This window comes from Merops nubicus, unplaced genomic scaffold (assembly GCF_000691845.1).
Source record: "Merops nubicus isolate BGI_N331 unplaced genomic scaffold, ASM69184v1 scaffold1061, whole genome shotgun sequence".
In the NCBI taxonomy this organism is placed as follows: domain Eukaryota; kingdom Metazoa; phylum Chordata; class Aves; order Coraciiformes; family Meropidae; genus Merops; species Merops nubicus.
In genome coordinates, this window is record NW_008585986.1 from 67,174 (window position 1) to 87,293 (window position 20,120).

Below are 20,120 nucleotides of genomic sequence, written 5' to 3' on the forward strand. Positions count from 1 at the left end.
TGAAGTCTTTCTGGGTTCTTCCTAGGTTCAGCAAACTGAGTTCTTGATCTACTGTCTCCCTGTTGTCCACCAACTCAGAAAGCACTAGCTTACTAAAGGATTTAGTGCCATACAGGTGTTGAAGGGCATAAGAAAGCAAGGCTTTCTGTGTGCTATGTATTGGACAAAGACCTGTGGCTGGCACTGAAGGCTCCTCATGCCATACAACTACCTCAACCTTGGAAATACAGTCAGGCTTCATTTGATTTATTCTCCTAGGTCTAGCAATTGTGCCTTTTTAGAGGGGAACAATGGAGGGAGTGTAACCTCCTCATCACCACCAGCTATGGGACCCGAACTGTACTCCAGGGAAGGTGCAGAGGCATCTTTGGGTGTCCATGGGTTCCCAAGAGATCAGTCCATTCTGCTACTATGTGAAGGACATGCTCAGCTTCTCACAGCACTGTTATAAGAAGCTTGGGGTTTTTTTCATTCAAGAGCTGCTTGTAGGCACCTTTCTTCAGGGGTGGCTGTGGATCTCCTGTGGACAGGGACATTTAAACTGTAATATGAGTAAGCAGGAACTCAACCCAGTCAGCATCACCTCCTGACTAGCTGTTTTTTTGATTAGCTTTCTGTATTTCTTTCTCATGCACCTTGTAAAATACTGTGGCTGCTACAGCTGGACTGAGAGACCAGGCCCTAGGGCTTTGCTCCTTATGTGGTAGGGCTACAGTGCCCACCCTGTGCAGACCTGAGCCATGGCTGGGATACGGCTGTTTCTGTCCAAGTGAAGATGCTCTTGGACACAGTTGTTCATGTGATTCCCTCACTTCTGTTTCCTTAGTTGAATTTTACTGCAGGGGTAGTAAGGATGCTTTGAAGGCTCCTGTAGTCTTAGCTGAAATTTATTTCCTACAGTATAAGTGGAAGAGAAAGATGGTGAAGAAATATGTTGTCTCAGAGAAGATGCTTTTATCTGTTAACCTGGCCCTTAAGAAATCACCACTTGTCAACAACGAATCCTTGAGGAATCTTGATCGTGTAATCAAGACCCTGCCAGGGATTTGTTGCCTTTCTGCTGGCAGGATTATCTAACTGACGATGCTGACATGAAGGGTAAAGCTGCTTTGACTCTTCCTAAAAGAAATCTGTTTTCAGCCTGGAGAGTCCATGTAACAGCCTCATTTCCAGCTGCCAACTATTTTACATCCAACCCCAAAATAATGGTAACAAAGGGAACTTCATGTATGCATTTGTGCTTTCTGATGGGAGCGCTCTCTTTCTGGACAGCATCTGTCCAATGGCATCACTAACCCACCCACCTGGATCACACAGAGAAATGAACTGTCAAGGAGCAACGTTTGGCATCATCCACTAGTGCTGTGTTGAATTAGCTGGCCTGAAAGTCAGAGATCAGGTACACCGGGGGAAATGCACATTGTTCCTAAAGTGCTGTTTCTTCCACTATGAAGTGCTATCTGAAGCAGCTCTCTAACAGGGATATCTAGGACATCCATTAGGGGAGTGCACTAATGCTGAGCAGCTGCTCTCAGTTTGGGGACCAAAAAGGTCATACCTGAAGAGGCATTGTTTCACTTGCTCAGTGGAAGATGTTTCCTTGGAGAGAATCATAGAATAGTTTGGGTTAGAAGGGATTTTTAAAGATCATCTAGTCCAAACCCCCTACAATCAGCAGGGGCATCTGCAACTAGAGCAGGTTGCTCAGAGCCCCGTCCAACCTGACCTGGAATGTTTGCAGGAATGGGGCTTCTACCACCTCTCTGGGCAACCTGGACCACTGTCTCACCACTCTCAGTGTTAAAAAAATTCTTTCTTCTAAGAAAGTCTAAATCTCCTCTCTTTTAGTTTAAAACCACCCCTTGTCCTGTCACAACAGGCCCTGATAAAAAGACTGTCCACATCTTTCTTATAGTCCCCTTTTAAGTACTGAAAAGCTGCAACAAGGTCTCTCCAGGGCTTTTCTTCTCCAGGTTGAACAACCCCAACTTTCTCAGCCTGACTTCACAACAAAAGGGTTCTAGCCTTTGGATCATTTTTGTGGCCTCTGGCCTCACTCTAACAGGTCCGTGTCTTTCCTGTGCCAAGGACTCCAGAGCCGGACACAGTGCTCTGGGTGAGGAGAGATTCGAGGATCTCAAAGATACCTTTCCGAGGAGTTTAGGAGTCTTTCTGCTAGCTAGAAGGAATAAAGCAAAGAGCCAGGCACCCAGGTCTTTTCAGGCATCTTTGAAAGTCTCAGCCTGCATTTTGACCAGAGATCAAGGGAGCACAGCCCCGATGAGCCTCAGTGGAGATGTCAGTCCCTCTCCCCATTCAGACTATAGAGGCCATGAAAGAGGGAGAGGAGGTGAGAGAATGGAGGAGAAAATGGACTGGAAGGAGTTAGCAGGCTGGGGGCTGGGCATGCAGCAGAAGGATCACAGTGGGCAGAGCAGGATAGCCTGACCTGGGAGCGTTAGAGTTTAGTGGGGCACTGGGCCACTGTACGTTTTTGGTGGGTGCAAAGGTGTGGGGCACTTGCTGCTTCTGCCCACATCTGGCCCCATACAGATGAAAGGCAAACGCCCGCACAGCTGAGGGAGCCAGGTAAAGAAAACACAGGCTGTCAAACAGCCTCCTGTGTCACTTCCACCTCTAAGGTCTCTGATGAAGATTTACAGCCCAGGCTGCCCAGGCTGTTTGGAGCACAGCAGTGGAGGTCCTACAAGCTGATGGTACTTTCTTTCGATTTACTGGCAAATCTCCCTGCTTTCCCCCAATTCCTTTTGAAGCTGTCAACATCTGCCATGGGACATGAGGCTCTAGGCTCATTTATCACCGTTCCTGTCCAGCAGACCCAGTGCCCTTGAGCTGGCCACCCCAGTACAGGGCTGGATCCCAGCCAGGCTCCTGCGTGCTCGGCTCCCAGAGCTGGGCTCGTGCCTTCACGTCAGATGCAGCCCTGGCTGGCCTCAGATGTCTCCCCTGCCTCCTCTACCCATCAGGCATCCGCTTGCCCTGTTGGAGGGTGAAGCTTTGACTCTGATTTTCCTGGCTTCCTTGTTAATCCCCAAGAAATGCCACTAACCCAGATCAGAAGAAGTCAGGGCAGGGGGGGCTGGAAATTTCAAGCTGCTAGGAGGTTGTGTTTTTTAATTTTTTTTTTTCATTTTTTTTTTTTTAAAAGCCTCTCCCTTCTCTGTGCTTTAAATAAACTGCTTGCTTCATACGTGCAGCAGTGCTACACACACCACTTTCTACCCTGGAGTCAGCCCAGGCTAGCCCTGTTTCAAGTTCTCCAGAACAGATGATAGTGGTGGGATGAGCCCCTAGAGCAAGGCAGCTTCTGTCCCCAAGTCTTAGTGAGGTACAGGTCTGGGATGAAGTAGCAGAGGTCACGCATGGTGCTGGCCACGTGCTGGGGACCAGTCCAGCACCACATCAAGACAAGAAGCCCCAGTGAAGGTGATGGGACTGCAAACCACAGCATGCACCTCTGCAAACTGCAGCTCCTGTGACATACTGACCCCATGCTCAGCATTTCTTCCTGGGTCTTCCCATATCTCCCACGCAAAGGGCCTCTCCTGCAGTTCAGAGGGGCAACAGGGAAGTGCTCCAGTGGCTCATGGAGATGTGAGAAGTAACACATGCCATGGATGCTACTTTGTACCCCAAGTTTGCTCCTACCCCTGTAATGCTATCAGCTTAAGCCTCAGTGATTTATTCCTTGTAAGTCATCCAGATGGATCACACTCTGTCTACCAATCAGTTCAAGAAGGGGAAAATGCTGATTGAGGACCTGGATGTCCAAAGAGCCTCACAGCATGTGCCTTTTTGCTAACCTTTAAAGGTGGGCACAGAAAAGCATTCAAACAAACAAGGGAGGAAGCAAGGTCTGATGGAAATAACTTCAAAAAGTGATGCCAGCGGAAAGGGCAAGCAACCAAGGAAGTTAAATTTGGGGTGGGCTGAAACCACAGATGCCTACAACAGGATCCAGAGTCGCTCTTTCTCATGACGCTTCCAAAATCTTACACAGTTACAGGTTCCCTTCAACCAGTTCAAGGCTGCTGCCCTTGGGATGACCTTGTAGCACTCCTTGCTGCTCAGGCTCTCTCACCATGGCCACCCACCCTCCTGGCTCGGTCTGGTGGGAAGATATTGTGCAGAGCTCTGTGCCAGAGGACCTGCCACATCCTATCCCCTTCCCTGCCAGTCTCCACGTTACCTGCTGGAGCCTGAATTCACCACAGCAGGAAACCAGTATCCACCTTGTATAGTCTTTAGGAAAAACAGATCCCTGATTTATGAAGGGACAAGGGAAACCTCCAAGATCTGCAAATATTTAGAAGGTTGAGAAAGTTTCAAAAAGTTCACAGATTTCCCATTGAGGAGTTCCCAGCAGGAGCATGATAGGGACGACCACCAGCTCCTGCCCCAGGTCTGAGGCTGGGCTGTAGATGGGGTCCTCTTGCTCTGAGCTGCATGACTCTGCACTGTGTGTTGTGGGGCAGCTGGGTGGCCCCATGCAATGTCTTCTGCTGCTTAGAACAAGGGGAAATTTAGCCCCCCCCCCGCCCCGGGAGTTCTCCAACTGAGTTAAACCACTCTTCATGTACCTGCAGCATGCTATGAACTCCATAATGTGGTGCCTGGCACCAGTGGTGGGAGAATGCAGGGGCAAGCAGCTGGAATGGGCTGTCTAGTTAAGAAGGACAGGAGGGCAGGGGAAAAACAAATCTCATTAAGGACAGAGCAATGAACACTGGCTCAGGTAAAGCCCATCAGTGCTGCCCAAGCTTGTGTGTCCAAGTCTGGGGTTGTGGTGACATGTCCTCTCTCCAGGAGAGCCACCCCCAACCAGCATGATGCCTCGTGGGGTTTCAATGCCTCATTGTAGAATTTGTGGTGTCTCTATTGCTGCCAAGGACAGGAGACTGAAAAGTGGGTGGGCTCCGCTCCCAGACTCTTTATTCCTTTCTTTTTCATCGTTTTTTTGGCAAGTGTTTTGTGCCTGGGCTGTTTTAGCAGCATGGGATGGGATTGGTCTGCTGCAGTGCGACAGCCCCTCGGCGAGAGTGGGATTGACAGATCTGGCGGGAGTACAAAGAGGAGCCTCAGGAGTGGCTGGGCACAGGCCAGAAGGATTTACTGGTGGAGGTTCACTCCATCCAGCAAAGTATGTAGCTACTGGTGGTGGGACAAAGGAGCCCAGGACCCACAGGGGTTATGGGACAAAGAGGAATGCTTTAGGGGCACCATGAGAGCTGGGGGGCAATGGGGTGCTGAGCATGGGTTAAAAAGCATCTAGTGCTCCTAAACCAGTGTGATGCCTCCAGCAAGGGGAAGAAAAACTCCTGGTTGAGCGTGGGCTGCCCCTTCAGGAGGACCCAGCCACGGTGAGGTGTGGGATGGCATGGGAAAGCCCCACTCTGGGGGCTTGGTTGTGCTCCAGGAGAGATGTCTCCAAGCTATAGTATGTCTCCAATTATAGATGTGGTGATGAGGGATGAAGTTTAGTGGTGACCTGGCAATGCTGTGTTAACAGTTGGACTTCATGATCTTAAAGGTCTCTTCCAACCAAAATGATTCTATGATTCTAAACTGATCTGGCCTCTGTAGGATGTTTGACACAGCCAAGGTAGGGTTTCTTTGTGGGGCTGCTGCCCGGTGTGGTGCCTGTCTCCCCCCAGGAAGTTCCTGAAGGTCCAGTGCCTGGAGAGCGGGCAGTGGGAAGAGGGACGCTGCATTCCCGTGGTCTGTGAGCCACCTCCTCCTGTCTTTGAGGGCATGTACAACTGCACCCAGGGCTTCGAGCTGGACAGCCAGTGTGTCCTCAGCTGCGAGCCGCAGGGACAGCAGGTGAGTGACTTGGGGAGGACGCAGAAATCAGGCATGTGTTGTGCTTCAGAGCTCCTGAAAAGTTGCCCTTGTACCACCAACCAGTAGTTGCTCTGCAAACCCAAAGCTTTTCTTGCTGTATACCAGCTGTGGCACAGGGTACACTACTGCCTGGGAACACTCTCCTGCTCCCTGGTGACCCTTCCAAAAAGCAGCAGCCCTAATCAAGCCTGCTCATCTTGAGTGAAAAGAATCAGAAAGCAAAAGTAGAAAGTTTCCAGCAGGTTTTAGGAACTGCTACAAATACGTTTGCCTGGCATGATGGTCAACCTTGTTGCAGTGGGCTTGCTAACCTAGGGGCTTACCTGGGGATGGAGGCTGCTGCCTGCCAGGCTCTTCCACCCACGCTTCACATCTAACCTGCTGGAAGGGACTTGTCAAAAGAAGTGCAGTTGATTCCCTCTGGTAGGATCTAGCAGCAGCTGGAAAACAATTTGCTTTCTGATCAGCAGTACGAAGCAGATAGAGGCTGGGCTAGATGTCTGCAGCCCAGCTGCCCTAGAGAACTTCCCTCTGCATTTCACTGGCAGGTGGGGGTTCCTTGCCTTCTGCTCCCCTCGCCCAGAGCTGGGGGGTGGCCAGGCAGGGTGAGCCCTGCTGCTGCTGGCAGTAACGCCAGCTGCTTTCCCTCTGCTTTTCAGGTTCCCATCGTCTGCACCAAGGAGGGTTTATGGACAGAAGAGTTCAAACTGTGTGAGAGCTTACGTGGTACATGCCCGCCACCCCCCGAGCTGAATTTTGTGGAGTACAAGTGCGAGCAGGGGCACAGCATAGGTGAGGACAGATGAAAGCTAAAGAGAAAAACAAATCTTGTGTTGACTCAGCCCTCCTAGAGAGCTGAAGGTCATGATGACTCTCTTTCGTGTACCAATCCCCATTAAATCAATGAAAAAAGCCTGTTTCGCTTCTCATCATCTTTCTAAACACAGAGCCAGGAGTGGCTTTAGTCTTGTCAATGGTTGTACTTATTGGCAAAGCTCAAAGCTAAAGCTGGCTCTAGCATAAGCATCTCTCTTTGCAGAAGGAGCACAGACTCATCTCCAGGGCAAACCGAGCCCTTTGCAGTGATTTTCCTAATCTCTAGCCCTTCATACCCTCCAAGGTCTCTCCACTTGTTAATATTGCTGAGATTTGCAGGGTTCATTTGGCAGGTCCTAGATAGAAGCTGATGTGACAATCATGTGTAACAGGGCACTTTCACCAGATGAGGGACCACATCATCCATTTCTTTCTCCAGGACTTGGTCACTTTGTGCTTTCAGGAAGAGCTGCAATGCTCAGTCAGAGACCTTGCATCTTGTCTGACACTCCCCTGGACAGGATGCCTCCCCAAAGCCCATATCGCTCTGAAGCAAACACACCAGTCCTCCAGGTCTGATCAAAACAGGCTGAGGTGAGCCTAAGGGCAGAGCCTGATGAAGTTAGGCTTTGGACACACCTGATATGAGGGTGGGTTAGGGCTGGGGTCCATCTGGCTTTCCAAGGTGGTTTTTTTCAGCTTTTTTGCTTCCTGAGTCATAGGAAGGCAGTGGAAATTCGGAAAAAAAAAAAAAAAAAAAAAAAAAAGAAAAAATAGGAAGGATGCTTCCTAGCATTTTAACAAACATCCCATAGCACCCAGGTCAGACTTCTTTTCATGTTGGATCTTAGGTCACGCCATCAGGGCTTGAATCGGTTTCTTAGGTCATGTTCAATTTTCCTGCCATGCAGGAGAAGGGAACTGGTCACAACTACAGGCTTTTACATAGTTCAGGATTTGAGGAAGGAATTGTCATCCCAAGTTGGGAGGCAAAGGATCTCCTCTTTGTCCATCTCTACCCTTAGTAAGGAGCCTAGATGTTTGGGTATGGTGCCCTGTGTAAAACACCATTGCCTGGTTCCTGATGAAGTCCTAAAGGCTCGATCTCCTCCCACAGGTGCTGTGTGCATCCCTTCCTGTGTCATACCTCCCAGTGACCCCGTCATACTGCCCAGAAACGTAACTGCTGAGACTATGGATCACCGCCTGCAGCCCACCAGAGTTCAGGTAAATGGGGAGGTGGACTCCTCTAGCAGGGGGTTTGCTCACAGCATAGAGAAGAGCCCTCCTCTTGCGGCCAGCAGGTATGGGGAGGTGATTCAGCCACTCTACTCTGCTCTGATAAGACCCCACCTGGTGGACTGTGTCTGGCTCTGGAGACCTCAGCACAGGAAAGACATGGACCTTCTGGAGCAGGGCCAGAGGAGGCCAAAAAAATGATCTGAGGGCTGGAACCCCTCTGCTATAAGGACAGGCTGAGAAAGTTGTAGTTGTTCAGCCTGGAGAAAAGAAGGCTCTGGGGAGACCTTATTGCAGTACTTATTCAGCACTTAAAGGGGACCTATCTGAAGGTTGGGGACAGCTTCTTTAGCAGGACCTGATGTGACAGAACAAGGGGTGATGGTTTTAAACTAAAAGAAAGGAGATTTAGGCTGTATAAAAGGAGGAAAATTTTTTACACTGAGTGGTGAGACACTGGCCCAGATTGCCCAGAGAGGTGGTAGAAGCCCCATCTTTGGAACCATTCCAGGTCAGGTTTGACAGGGCTCTGAGCAACCTGCTCCGGTTGCAGGTGTCCCTGCTCACTGCAGGGGGTTTGACTAGATGACCTTGAAAGGTCCTTTCCAACCCAAACCATTCTCTGATTTTATCTGGTATTTTTTAACCAAAATGTCCTTGCATCGAGTGAAGAAGGGTAAGACTTGAAAAGACAAACAGCATAAGTGAGCTTAGGGCTGTCTGGCTCTCTCCAAGGAGTTGCTCTGGAGGTACCTGCTGCTCCCCATAATGAGGTTGCAGTGCCAATATGCCGTCCTCCCTCCCACGGCCTCTTTTTCCTCTTCACTCCCCTTTGGACACTACTGCACATCCTCCTGCTCTCCCGTACCAGAGTTCAGCACAAGTTACCAGGTCTCAAGGACTTGGAGGATACCACAAGGAATGAAGTTAAATGCAGGAATCCCGCTGATTTTTCAGGATGTGCTGCATGCCTAAACCTGCTAAGCTGCTGTGATTGTCAGCCAGTGTGCTGGGAGAGCACAAGCTGCCCCTGGCACAGGTTGAGCCTGGGTGCCCTGATTCCCTGGCAGCAGATGTGCAACCCCAGGCAGTCATCTCCCTGCCAGGGACAGGCAGAAGGTGTCTCTGGCTGCCAGGACCTGCTGGCCGGCCGGTTGCCTCTGCTACTGGAATGGGGGAGCCTCATCTCTTACTCATTTTGAAGGCAAAACAGCTCAAATAGCTCAAATAGTTTGGATCCTCACGGTACGACTTTCCCAAAAAACAGCTCCGCTGGAGTAATATTTCTTAAAATAAAACCGAGATGCATAAGGAAGGAGGTGGAACAAAGGAAAGCAAACAATATTCCCAGGAGCCAGCACTCCCATCCAAACGCCCTCCCCTCCTCCCGGGAAGCCGCAGGAGGCCCAGCATCATGCTTGTGGATACTACTGTACGTCGCCTTGAATGAGCCCCGTGGCGGGTCGCTGCCGGGGGCTGAGGACACCCAGGGTGTGTGGGATGGCGAAGCACGAGCCTTGGAAAGAGTCCTCGCCTCTGAGGGGTTGGATGGCTTGGTCTCTCCAAGCGGTGGCGCTCGGCTTCCCTTCAGCTGCGGGCTCCCGTGGAGGGGAGTTTTTTTGCAGAGAGCAGGAGGGAAAGGAGCTTTTACTTTAAGCAGCGACACTCCCCCCTGGCCAGGATGTCTCTCTTGGGACCATCTTGTTTTCCAGTGTGCCCTGGCTTCTGCCTCTGCTCCCTGCTTTGCTCCTCCAAACCTCTTCCAGGAGCTGCCATGCTCTCAAGGTCATGGAGAGGATGAGGAAAACCACCTGGGGAGCTGAAAAGGCCACTCAGGGAGGGCATGGTCCTGCTTTGCTTTTGGCTCTGATTCATTGCATCCTGCATCTGAGCAGGTTTGTCCCTCTGTCCTTATTTCCTCAAATAGGAGTATACTGATATGAGTGTACTAAAATGCCGTTCAAGTTGCACAACAACCACATGTGAAAGACCCTGGTGAGGTAAGGATCCTCTGGGCTGAGCAGGAATTGTCTAACTCAGCCAGCATCCCAGGACTCTGTCCCATCTGATGGTGGCTCCCTCTGGGTCTGCCTCCCTTACACTGTCTGAGGACAACCAGGACCTCACCCTGCACCCCCAGCCCCATCAAAAGAACCTGCAGCAGGTCTGCATGGGCAGAGCTGCCCCAGCCCTGGCTGCCATTGCCACCTGGGGATGCCAGAGCTGGTCTACCTGCTGCTGCACATTTCAAATGGGAGGCTAGGAGAAAATACGTGGTGTGACTCCGGCTGTGTGAAGGGCATCCTAGGACACTTTCACAGGCCAGCCATCGTTTTATGGGGCCTCAGATTTCAAAGTCTGCCTGAGCTTTACAAGGAGGAAATTACATGTGCGGTGGGGCTTTTCTTCCCCTGTATAATCATGAGTGCTCCCCACAAACCCCTGCTGAATGAGCGGGTCGATATGTTCCAGCACAATGAAACCGAGCCCTTCACATGTCGCTCTTGTGTCCAGCTGGCTGCAAGAGCTGAGTCCGTGCCTCATAAATACCAGTGATAACCTCAGTCCTGCAAGTGAACGTGAGTTTGGTGTAGCTGCTCTGGGCCAGGTCTGGTGAGGCGAGTCCTCCTGGGACCCAGTTCTCAGAGCCTGAGTGTGGGTCAGTGAGCAAAATGATGCAGGCACCAAGTGATGACCATCTGAGCTCCCCATCCCATATGAGCAAGAAGCTGGTGAAACCAGCATCATGCAGAGTGGTGATGGCAGACTCAGCCTATCATGGCCCCAGGTAGCTTCCTCCCAGCAGCAGCTTGTGGCCAAGTCAGCCACTGCGAGGTGGCTGTGTGAGCCAAACCCACTTCTTTAGCGGTCCCTGCCATCTCCCTTTGTCCTTTCTCAGCTGTGTATCTACAGACATCTACATAAATACACGTGTCTATCTAGCCTCTGCCTTGAACAATGTACCCTAGCATAACCTGCTCTAGGTGACCCTGTTTTAGCAGAGGGGTTGGACTAGATGATCTCCAGATGTCCCTTCTGACCCCTACCATTCTGTGACTCTATGTTTGTGGGCAAACCAGATGCAAGTGCCTTGGGTTTGACAGGCTTCAAAGTGTTTTGTGCTGGGCTGAGATGCAGGGAGGGTCCTGGGGATGTCACTGCTCTTCTGCATCACAATGAACAATGCAGTCTTGTGGGAGACCCTCTACCTCCAGCAAGCATTGGTGGCTGTTGCCCTCTCACCTCGCCTGACGGCACTTTTCTCCTTTCCTCCCCAGAACATCGTGTGCACGGGCAGGCTGCGGTGGTACCCGGACCCCTCCGTCATCCACTGCATCCAGTCCTGCGAGGTAAGCTGCCCCTGCCCTCAGCACGGGCTGCCTGCAGGAGAGCCCTGGGTGATGAAGACTCACTTCAGTACAAAGCCTGGCTTTATACAAAGATGGCTTTGACTTCATGTTTGCTATGAGCTGGATCAGGGCTTGCTGGCTGAGCAGAGACGAAAGGAAGCTTCCTTGGGTATGTTCCCCTGCAGCCAAGGTGATGCTGGGGAACCAGAACTGCAGAATAACCCATTGCTTTCCCTGCCTGCTGCTTCTTCTTGGCTAGCCCGGGAAGAATGTTCTAGCAAAAGGATTTCACTGGCAAGGGGTATCCCCAAAACCCCTGTGCTGATTCCAAGACTGAATATTTCCTTAACCAGAACTGCAGTTCTAGAGTAACATGGATCCAGAAAAGTCCTGCGTGACTCACGCGTCCAAGCAAAATAGTGAGGATTTCCAGCCTCATACATGCAAAACAAACCACTCCTGAAGAATCTGCAGACAAAGAATTCCTTGCAGAAATTGGTTAGCCGCTCATTTCGCTTTGAATAACGAGCAGGCAGGAGAAAATCATGGGCAGCCTGGAGTCAGTTCACAAAGGAAATTAAAAATAGGCAATCTTTGTCAAGCACTGGTTGTTATTATGATTGAGGATAAAAGGAAAAAAAAAGGGGAGGGGGAAGTATTTTGGAATGTTGTATGCTGAAAATTTGGGATTTTTACCAAAAAGGAAAATGTAAATGAAGTCTGTACACCAAAAATAGCTTTGGGTTTTGCTGATTATTTATTTTATGTGCTCATTTCAATGCAACTGATCGCTTTTGCTCACCAATTCTGTCTAGCTCAGCTCTTTACTGACTGAAGTGTGGGAGAAGGGGCAATGTTGCAGGGGGCACATCCCCAGGAAGGAAATGTTATGGCCAACAGAAGGTGCAGCAGTTATTTTCCAGACTCGATGGCTGTATTGTGCATCTCCACTGCAAGAAAGGGCCTGCAAGTGTAGGGGAATGAGGTGCTGTGTGCCAGAGAGATGCTTGATGGTTGAATACAAGACTTAGCAATGGATCCTCTGGTGTTTTGGGAGCTCCATGTCTTTCTAAACATCACCTTTTAGCTCAGCTCTGGGTCAGTGTATTTGAAGCAGGATGGGCTTACGTGGAAGAACAGCCCAGATGGTTGTGGTGATCCTCTCTGTGGTTCTTCTGCTAGCAAGGGAGAACCGCTCCTTGTGCTTTCTGGGAGTTGGTCCTGTCATGAAAGAAACAGATGGGGTGTGAGGTGCTCCATCTCTATTTCCTCTGCAGCTCAGGTGAGAGAAAGCTGACACAGGTATGAGGATTCTCCCCTAGGCTGAAGTACACCAGACTGGCCCCATCTTTTCTTCCTCTATGGTTCCTGCACCTCACCTTGGGTCTGTGTCTTCAACAGGAGTTCCCAGGGGCATGGTGAAAAATGCCAGCTTATTTGCATGTGTTCAAGAGACAGCGAGATAGGGACCGATTATCTTAAGTCCCAGTATCTCACAGTAACTGTCACTGTCTTCTTGTTGACCACTCAAACATGCTCATGGCCAACATGACTTCCTTCTGTTCCTGGATGCTTGTCATCCCCTTTTATTCTTAGAAAGCAATCCTAGATAGTAGTTTTAGTACAGAGGAGGTTAAGCAAGCCAAAATCTTGCAGTGTCCTACCAGAAGATAAAGAGTTCATGCTCTTCATCACCCTTGTAGACTTTTTAATGGCTTTTCTGCTTTCAATTAACTTTTCATCAGGAATGACCAAGCAGTACATACTCTTCCAGCTGAGGTCTCACCAAAACTCTGCACAAAGCTTCCTTGTGCTGGAAATGTCTCTTTTGATAGGACCCAGGACTCTATCTGTTATTTCTGCAGTTGTTTCTGCATCAGTCTGGCAGCTCAGAGGTATCCTGAGGTCAGCAAGTACACCCAGATCTTTACCTCCTTTGTTGCCAACGGATGAGCTCCAAGCTAACAGCAGATGTTTTACCCTCAATACAAGAGCTAGCCCTTGAATTTTATACAAGTGAATGTCATCCTGTTTCTCTCTCTAGTCCTCCAGGTCATCTAACTAATTGTTAGATATCCTGCTCCTCCTCTGTGGAACAATATCTTCCTCCTTGTTAGCAGTTCTGCCAGCACAGCCTATTTTAAGGTCAGCCACTCACTGTAATACTAAGATCCATCCTCAGATAGTTTCTTTCACCCTGATGCTCTCCTTTTTGATACAGCTCACAGCCACCTCCTTCCCCTTCTATTCCTCACTTCTCACATACATGTCTTTGATAATTCTTTTTATTGGGTTTTCTTCCACAGTGCTCCATGTTGTTAAGGTTGGACTGATAAGCTGTTTTCCTAGATAACTTTTTTCATGTAAGTTTTATAGCAGTCATTGTCTTGCCATAAAGAATAAGTCTTAGCAAAGATGTCTCACACAAAGTATTGCTCTGGGAGCTGCTGGTTGGCACTGGGGAGAAGGGAGGTGTTACTAGTCCTCCCCCATTTGACCATAGAAAATGCCCTGAGTGTTGTTTCTACCTCATCAGTTCTGGTTTCCATCCTCATTCCTATTCCTCTCCTGCCGCCACCCTAGTGACCAAAAGCACTGCAATTCTCAGAGGCCATTGCACTTGGGACCCAATCTCTTGAGGGATGTAGGAACATCAGAAAGCGAGAGCTGGGTGCAGACGGAATATAACCTGCCATCTCTCCTGGCTGTGTGGTGCCCCCATCCGTCTCCTTTTCCTGTTCCCCCGTTCATTCAGCTGCACAAGAGATGTCCTGCCACTGCAGAACACAGCCCCTGCCGCGTCTGACACAGTTCAGCCTGGCTTCCTGCTTCTGTGGGGCATCTGAGTCCCAGGTTTCTCCTCATTCCACAGTAATCCCTCACTGAGGGCACCTCCTTTAGGAGCCTCTGCTCTCCACTGGGCAATGAAATGCTGTTCCAATGGACTATCCGGGTTTGAGTCACCTCTCAGAAACACTGTTGTCTCTCTTTTGATGGCCGAGCATGTGTTGGATGAGGGAGCTTTCTCATCTGAATGTCTCAGTGAGGGGAACAACCCTACATAAGAGAATTCTAGGCTACCTGGCTGCTCGTACTGTGTCTTCCTGGTGGAGTCACTTCAGGATGGGGATTGGGAGCAGTAGCCAAGACTCAACCTCTCCAGGCCCAGCTGGAGCCATGCCTTGCATTGGAAAGTTCAGGTCACTATGCAGTGGTGTTAGAGGGATTCTCTCTCATTTTTCTCAGATGCTGGCAGTGGATCAGCCTGCCTGCTTATCCTTCTCACTCCTCTCCCCACCTCCCTTCTCTTTCCATTAATCTGGTCGTCCATCTGCCTCCCGGTCTCTCGCTGAGCCTTGCCAAGTTCCCCATCCCCGCAGCAGAGAGGCACATAGTTCAGCGGGCGAGGGAGGGAGGGAGGAATGCAAACCCTTCCAGGAGCCCATCAGGAATACGAGTTAGTGCCGAGCGTGCTTGGCTTCTTGAGGGCTAGCAGAACATCTCATCCCCTGCCATCAGTAGAAAAACAGATGGCAGCACTGAACGGGGAGGGGGGGTGAGAGGAAGGGGCTTGGGACTGGGTAGAGAAGGGAGTGGAGGAAGAGAGAAATCCCTCCTCACCGCCATGGTTTGGAGGGGGTGGTTGTGGTCCTGGTGCTGTGCTTGCCTGCTGTGAGGGAGGTGTTTGCATCATTTGAGGCAGGTTCTTCTAAGCCATACCAAGGTGACCACCTTTCAGCTGTCATTCTCCTGTGCCGTAGAGCAACTAAGGCTGTTGACTTCAGAGGAGGAGATGGCACATACAGTGACCTAGGTTGCTCCCTTGGACGGTTACTACTGTGGTCCAAAATAGTCCATGCATGAATGTGGCTGCTGTAGAGCATCTCCTAATCTGCACAGCTCACTAGCTCTGCACCCCGCTGTGTCTTACTACATGGACTCCTATGGTTCACGTCCTGCCTTTTAGGTGACCTATTTTGTCATCATCCTGTTTGTGCAGTATTACTCACAGGATGGAGTAACCACCACTGTCCTGCTCAAATCCAGTCAGAGGAAGGCAGGCTGCTCTTGTGGCAACGGGAGTGGACGTAGGCAGGCTCTTCCGGGCAGCCATTACCTTGTGCAACATGCCATCCCAGGCTGCCCAGGGAAGTGGCTGAATCACAGTCCCTGGAGGGGTTTAGAAATCATGTAGATATGGTGCTGAGGGACATGGTTTAGTGGTAGACTTGGCAGTGCTGTGTCAATGGACTCAATGATCTTACAGGTCTTTTCCAACCTAATCTATTCTGTGCATTTATGCCGACATCACCCCCACCACCAGCTCTGTTTCATCATTGCATGAAGACAGCAAAAGGGTAATTGCAAGAGATGTAAGGCAGTTTGCTTTGGACAGACCGCCAGGAGGCAGAGCTTCATACTGGTGTGGTAGGAACTGGACAAGAGCTACTATAGCTCTGGTTTGCCTCGTAGGTCAGCAATTCCTTCCTGATGTGACTCTGTGCCTTCTCTGGTTGGGTTGTCTTTGCTCTGAGCAGCCCTACCTCTGTTAGAGGGGAACATGCAGAGACTTCAGGCTGACATCTGCTTCACATCCTGGAAGAAGATGAGCCATACCAGAAATCTGTAGTGAGCATGAGCTGCTGGGAATTTCTTAGGTCTTCCCTGCATGAGGACAAGGTCTTGCTGCCCTTGTGCATGCTGCTGGTCGTGTTATTCACGACTGTAAAACATTAATCTGTTCCCTGTTTTGTGGTTTTCCTGAGGTATTACAATGGAAATAATGAGATAGGGGTTGAAGTGTGTTTGTGGTTGCAAGTAGTTCTTGAGCCTCTCGATCCAATAAGCAGTCAAGGATCCTGATGGATCCTTGGCTCTTCCCACCAGCATGCACAAACCCCTCGCTCAGCATGTCTGTGGCTTGTGTCCAGCACTTGTCCGCCAGAATTAACCCCTTTGAAGGCATACACAGTAGGGATGGTGGGAAGACTCATCTAAAATCAGGGTCCTGCTGTGCTTTAATGTGACAGGAGACAGAGTGTGACTTGCTCCCTGGGCAACTGACAGCAGCCAGGGTCCAGCTGCAAGCAGCTGCTGCTCCTCACCATCAATAGGGCTGGGACTGGACCCCCAGGTCCCTCCTCCCAGACCTGAGACGAGGGGGGGACTCTGATTTTGTACCATGGCAAAGCTCAGTACAGGAAACCAAGCAGAAATATGATGCTGTGCTCCGGGAAAAAGACCCTTTACTGCTCTTCTGGGGCTTAAGGCAATGAGGACTACAGACACCCTACATTCTCCAAGGAAACTCTCTAGAGCAACTAGGTATCATAGCATAGCCAGGATTTAATCACCTAGTGATACCCACATCATCATTCTTCCATCTCTTGTTCTCATTGGGAGCATTTCATGACACCTTTATCCAGCCTGCACTCTCCTCTGTCATCTGTCTGGCTTTGAAAATGCAGAGAGGATCCTACTGCAAGCAGGCAAGAGGCAAACTATGTGACTGCTGTTCCTTCAGGGGTCTCACCAAAACCAAACTCCATGTGATCCAGGTGAACAAACAGGACTCAATGAGTTGTCCTAGATTCTGATACATTCAAATTTTGGATAGTATGTGACATGTTGGCCTCTGCATCTCAAAAGTATTGGGCAGAGTTGGAAAAAGCAATCCAAATAATTAAGGGGATGCCATAGCTGTCCCTCAAGGAGACCCTCAGCCAGCTGGGAACCTTCAGTTTGGAGCATGGAAGGCTGTTGGAGGTTTGCCAAGTCACAGAGGTGCTGGGTAAGATGGATGGAGAACTGAGGAGCACTCACTGAGACTGGTAAGGGGTTTGCTTCCAACAAGAGAAGCCAAGTTCTTTGGACACCAAGCACTGGTATCTGAAACTGGCTGCCACGTGAGGGTGCAGGGGTGAGTAGGAGCTTTAAGTTCAAAAAGGGATTAAACTACTTAGTGGACATCAGGGCCACAAATGGATACTGAAAGGACCAGCCAGGGCTATACCTTCCACCATGCTTAATGTAGCAAGTGCAGACAGTGCTCTTGGAGCAGGCACTACAAGTAGTGGTCACATGTACCACAGGTGGTGGTCACTTCTGGATCAGTCCTGGCCCCTGACTGGTGAAGGCAAAGCCCCTCATGCTGGGGAGGTGGAAGGCAATATGGGAGGTTCTCTGCTTAACTGCTGGGTACATTATCATGCTGCTCTTGGCATGAGCAGCCCAGGCTGCTTAGCATGAGATACAGCTTTCGAGGGGATGAGCCCAAAGAATTCTATTCCTCTTCCAAAAATCTCACTTGAGGCATACTTTTTGTAAACTGTGAGAAGATCGCTGTCCCTTGACCACACATCAAGTGTGATTATAGAAACCTCATTTTCTTAAGAGACAAAGCACAGGAAAATAAAATGACCACACACCAGCATGGTGCAAGGACAGGGGACTGGCTTACAGAGCCCTGAAAGATGGGGGGCCTTTGGGCACAGGTTCCAGAAGACCCAAAGAGGTAGACACAGACTCAGCTCCCCCAAGCTCCATTGTGCAGGCTGGCCTGCACTGGGGAAGTCCTGACCTACGGCTACTTCTTTTCCCTCTCCAGCTCAGGTGCCAGCTCTCCATCGCTGTCCACATCCTGTTTTCCCTTCTCCAGGCAGAAGTTGTCACAGTTGTCACACACACACACAGAGAGTGGAAAGCCACTGAAAGCACCCGCTGAAATAAAAACCAACGAGTCGCTTCTGATAATAAACAAACATCCCCAAGCTCAGCCCAGCCAACTGCTCTTCCAACACGAATATTCATTCCCCTTCAGCTCCTTCATGCCTCGTACATTGTTTTTCTTTCTGTTTAAGATCTGTAACAAGAACTTGGCAGAAACCAGATACAAGTGGGTCAGGAGGCCCTTGTGGTTTTCAGGGCTTGTTTTCCATAACCCGTTCTATCCTGCAACATATTTTGCACAAACGGCTTGGCAGGAGATCTAATCCATGGCAGCAGGCGAGCTGCTGAGGGCAGGATTGCAGGCTGGTGCTCATGGCATGGGAAGTCCTGGCTTCTCTCGTGTCTGCAGCAGCAGCGCTGGGAATGGTGAGTGCTAAGGACCTATCTCTGGGAGCCACTATGCTTGCCAGGAGCACTGTCAACACCAGACATCTTCCTCTGCTCCCCTCCACTTGTTTGTTCCTGCTTCTGTTTTCCCTTCTCCTGTTAGCACCGAGATCCGGGTGTAAAAAGGACAAGGCTGAGGACCCCACCATAAATAAATAGATCATGGACACAGGTGCTTTTAGGCAAGCAAAGACCTGCTCTGATGTGCTGTTCATTTTCACCAGCTTTCCACCCCTGCCTTCACTCTTGGTCCCATGGACTGTGAAAAGTCTTTTCCAGATTGCTGTCTGCTGAGACATGGAGTCCCTGAGGAGCAAAGGCACAGAGCAGGACTGGGATAAAGAAATTAATCCCTCTTCAGTAGCCTAAAGTGCCACATACTCACTTCTGCAGAAGAAGCGTGTCCAAGCCAAACCCTGACCTGGGACAAAGTAGTATTTGCAGATACCACGAAGACAAGGACCAGCTCTTCCAGCATGCTCAACACCAGCAGCATTCAGGCTGGAGACCAAGCAGCAGTCTAACCTCTGTGCTCTCCATCCCCCTTCAAACAGTGACCCTGTCCAAGCTCAATCCCAACTGATTCAAATGGGGTCCAGATGTTTGCAAGAAACCCATGTCCAAGGGACCCCCTTTGTCCTGAAGAACACCTACAGCTGTACACCAAAATTTCCGGGAGCTGGGCTGTTGCTTGCCGTGGGCATGGCAGTACAAGTGATGGCACATGGGCTGAAACCAGAGAGTGGGATGCCGCCTTCCAGTCTGTCACCTCTTCCTGAAAGCGTTCCTTTGAGTATATGGAGAACTTCCTCAAGCAACAAGCCTCTATTTTCTTAGTGAGGCCTGAGGAGAAGGATGTTGGAGCTGGAGCAGATGTTACTGAAGATCTGAGATGTGATGAAAGCTATCTGCACACTGAGCTGATAAGTGAGTGATTCAGGGACACCAGCAAGCTCAGAAACAATTGGCATTTTTCAGTTTTGCTTTCTGGCTGCATTTGAAATGACAAGGCAGGTCCATGATGTCTCCAAGCAACCCATCCTACAGGTGTGTGGATCCAAGGGACAGCTGCCACGGTTCAAAAGGAGCAAAATAATGGCTTGGGGCAGAAAGTGGGAAGTACAGAAATGGTGGATGAAGCACTGGGTCTTTAAGAATTAGCTTTTCTCTTCTTCAGGCAACTTGGTCCTGGGTGCCTCCTGCCAAATTTCAAGAGCTGTCTTCCTTCAAGTGGTGCTTGCCCTGCTTCGCTGGCTGTGATGAGCCAGGTAGAGCTTGCTTGCTGCTCAGAGTGGCTCAGGGCAGTGAGGCATCCCAAAAAAGCTTTTTGAGCAGAAGCCAACCCTGCTCCCTCTCCATCCCTCTCTGTGTTTTTCAGAGCTGACTTCCTCCTTGCGTGCCAGAGAGCCTCAGGAAGGAGGGAGAGAAAGTGTATGTGCTTGGGGTGTTGCGGGGGGGGAGAAAAAAAGAATAAAATAAAAGGCACACTGCAACAGAGAGAGGGCCAAGAAAAATATTTAATCCAAACAATGAACATTGTCGTTTCCTCCCACAGTCTGCATTCCCAGTCAACTTCCCTGGGCAAGCTGGGGGAGCCAAGAATGGCCGGGCTCTCTGCCTCACCAGTGTGAGTGTGTGTATAGGGGAAGGGATGTGTCCCAGGGACACTGTGCTGTAGCATCCCTTGGACAAGCTCCTGCCACATCTGTGCCTGAAGGGACTGACTCTGGGCCC

General features: G+C 50.1%; 1 protein-coding gene across 1 annotated transcript in view; it reads left to right on the forward strand.

The window, feature by feature from the left end:
- Window positions 1–20,120, forward strand: part of LOC103780790 (pappalysin-2-like) — a gene marked incomplete at its 5' end in the record, with an annotated part of 89,302 nt that overhangs the window by 61,869 nt on the left and 7,313 nt on the right. The window contains 4 exon segments of the mRNA XM_008948480.1: window positions 5,676–5,844; window positions 6,525–6,657; window positions 7,799–7,908; window positions 11,199–11,270. Of these exon segments, the coding sequence (XP_008946728.1) occupies window positions 5,676–5,844; window positions 6,525–6,657; window positions 7,799–7,908; window positions 11,199–11,270 (484 nt within the window).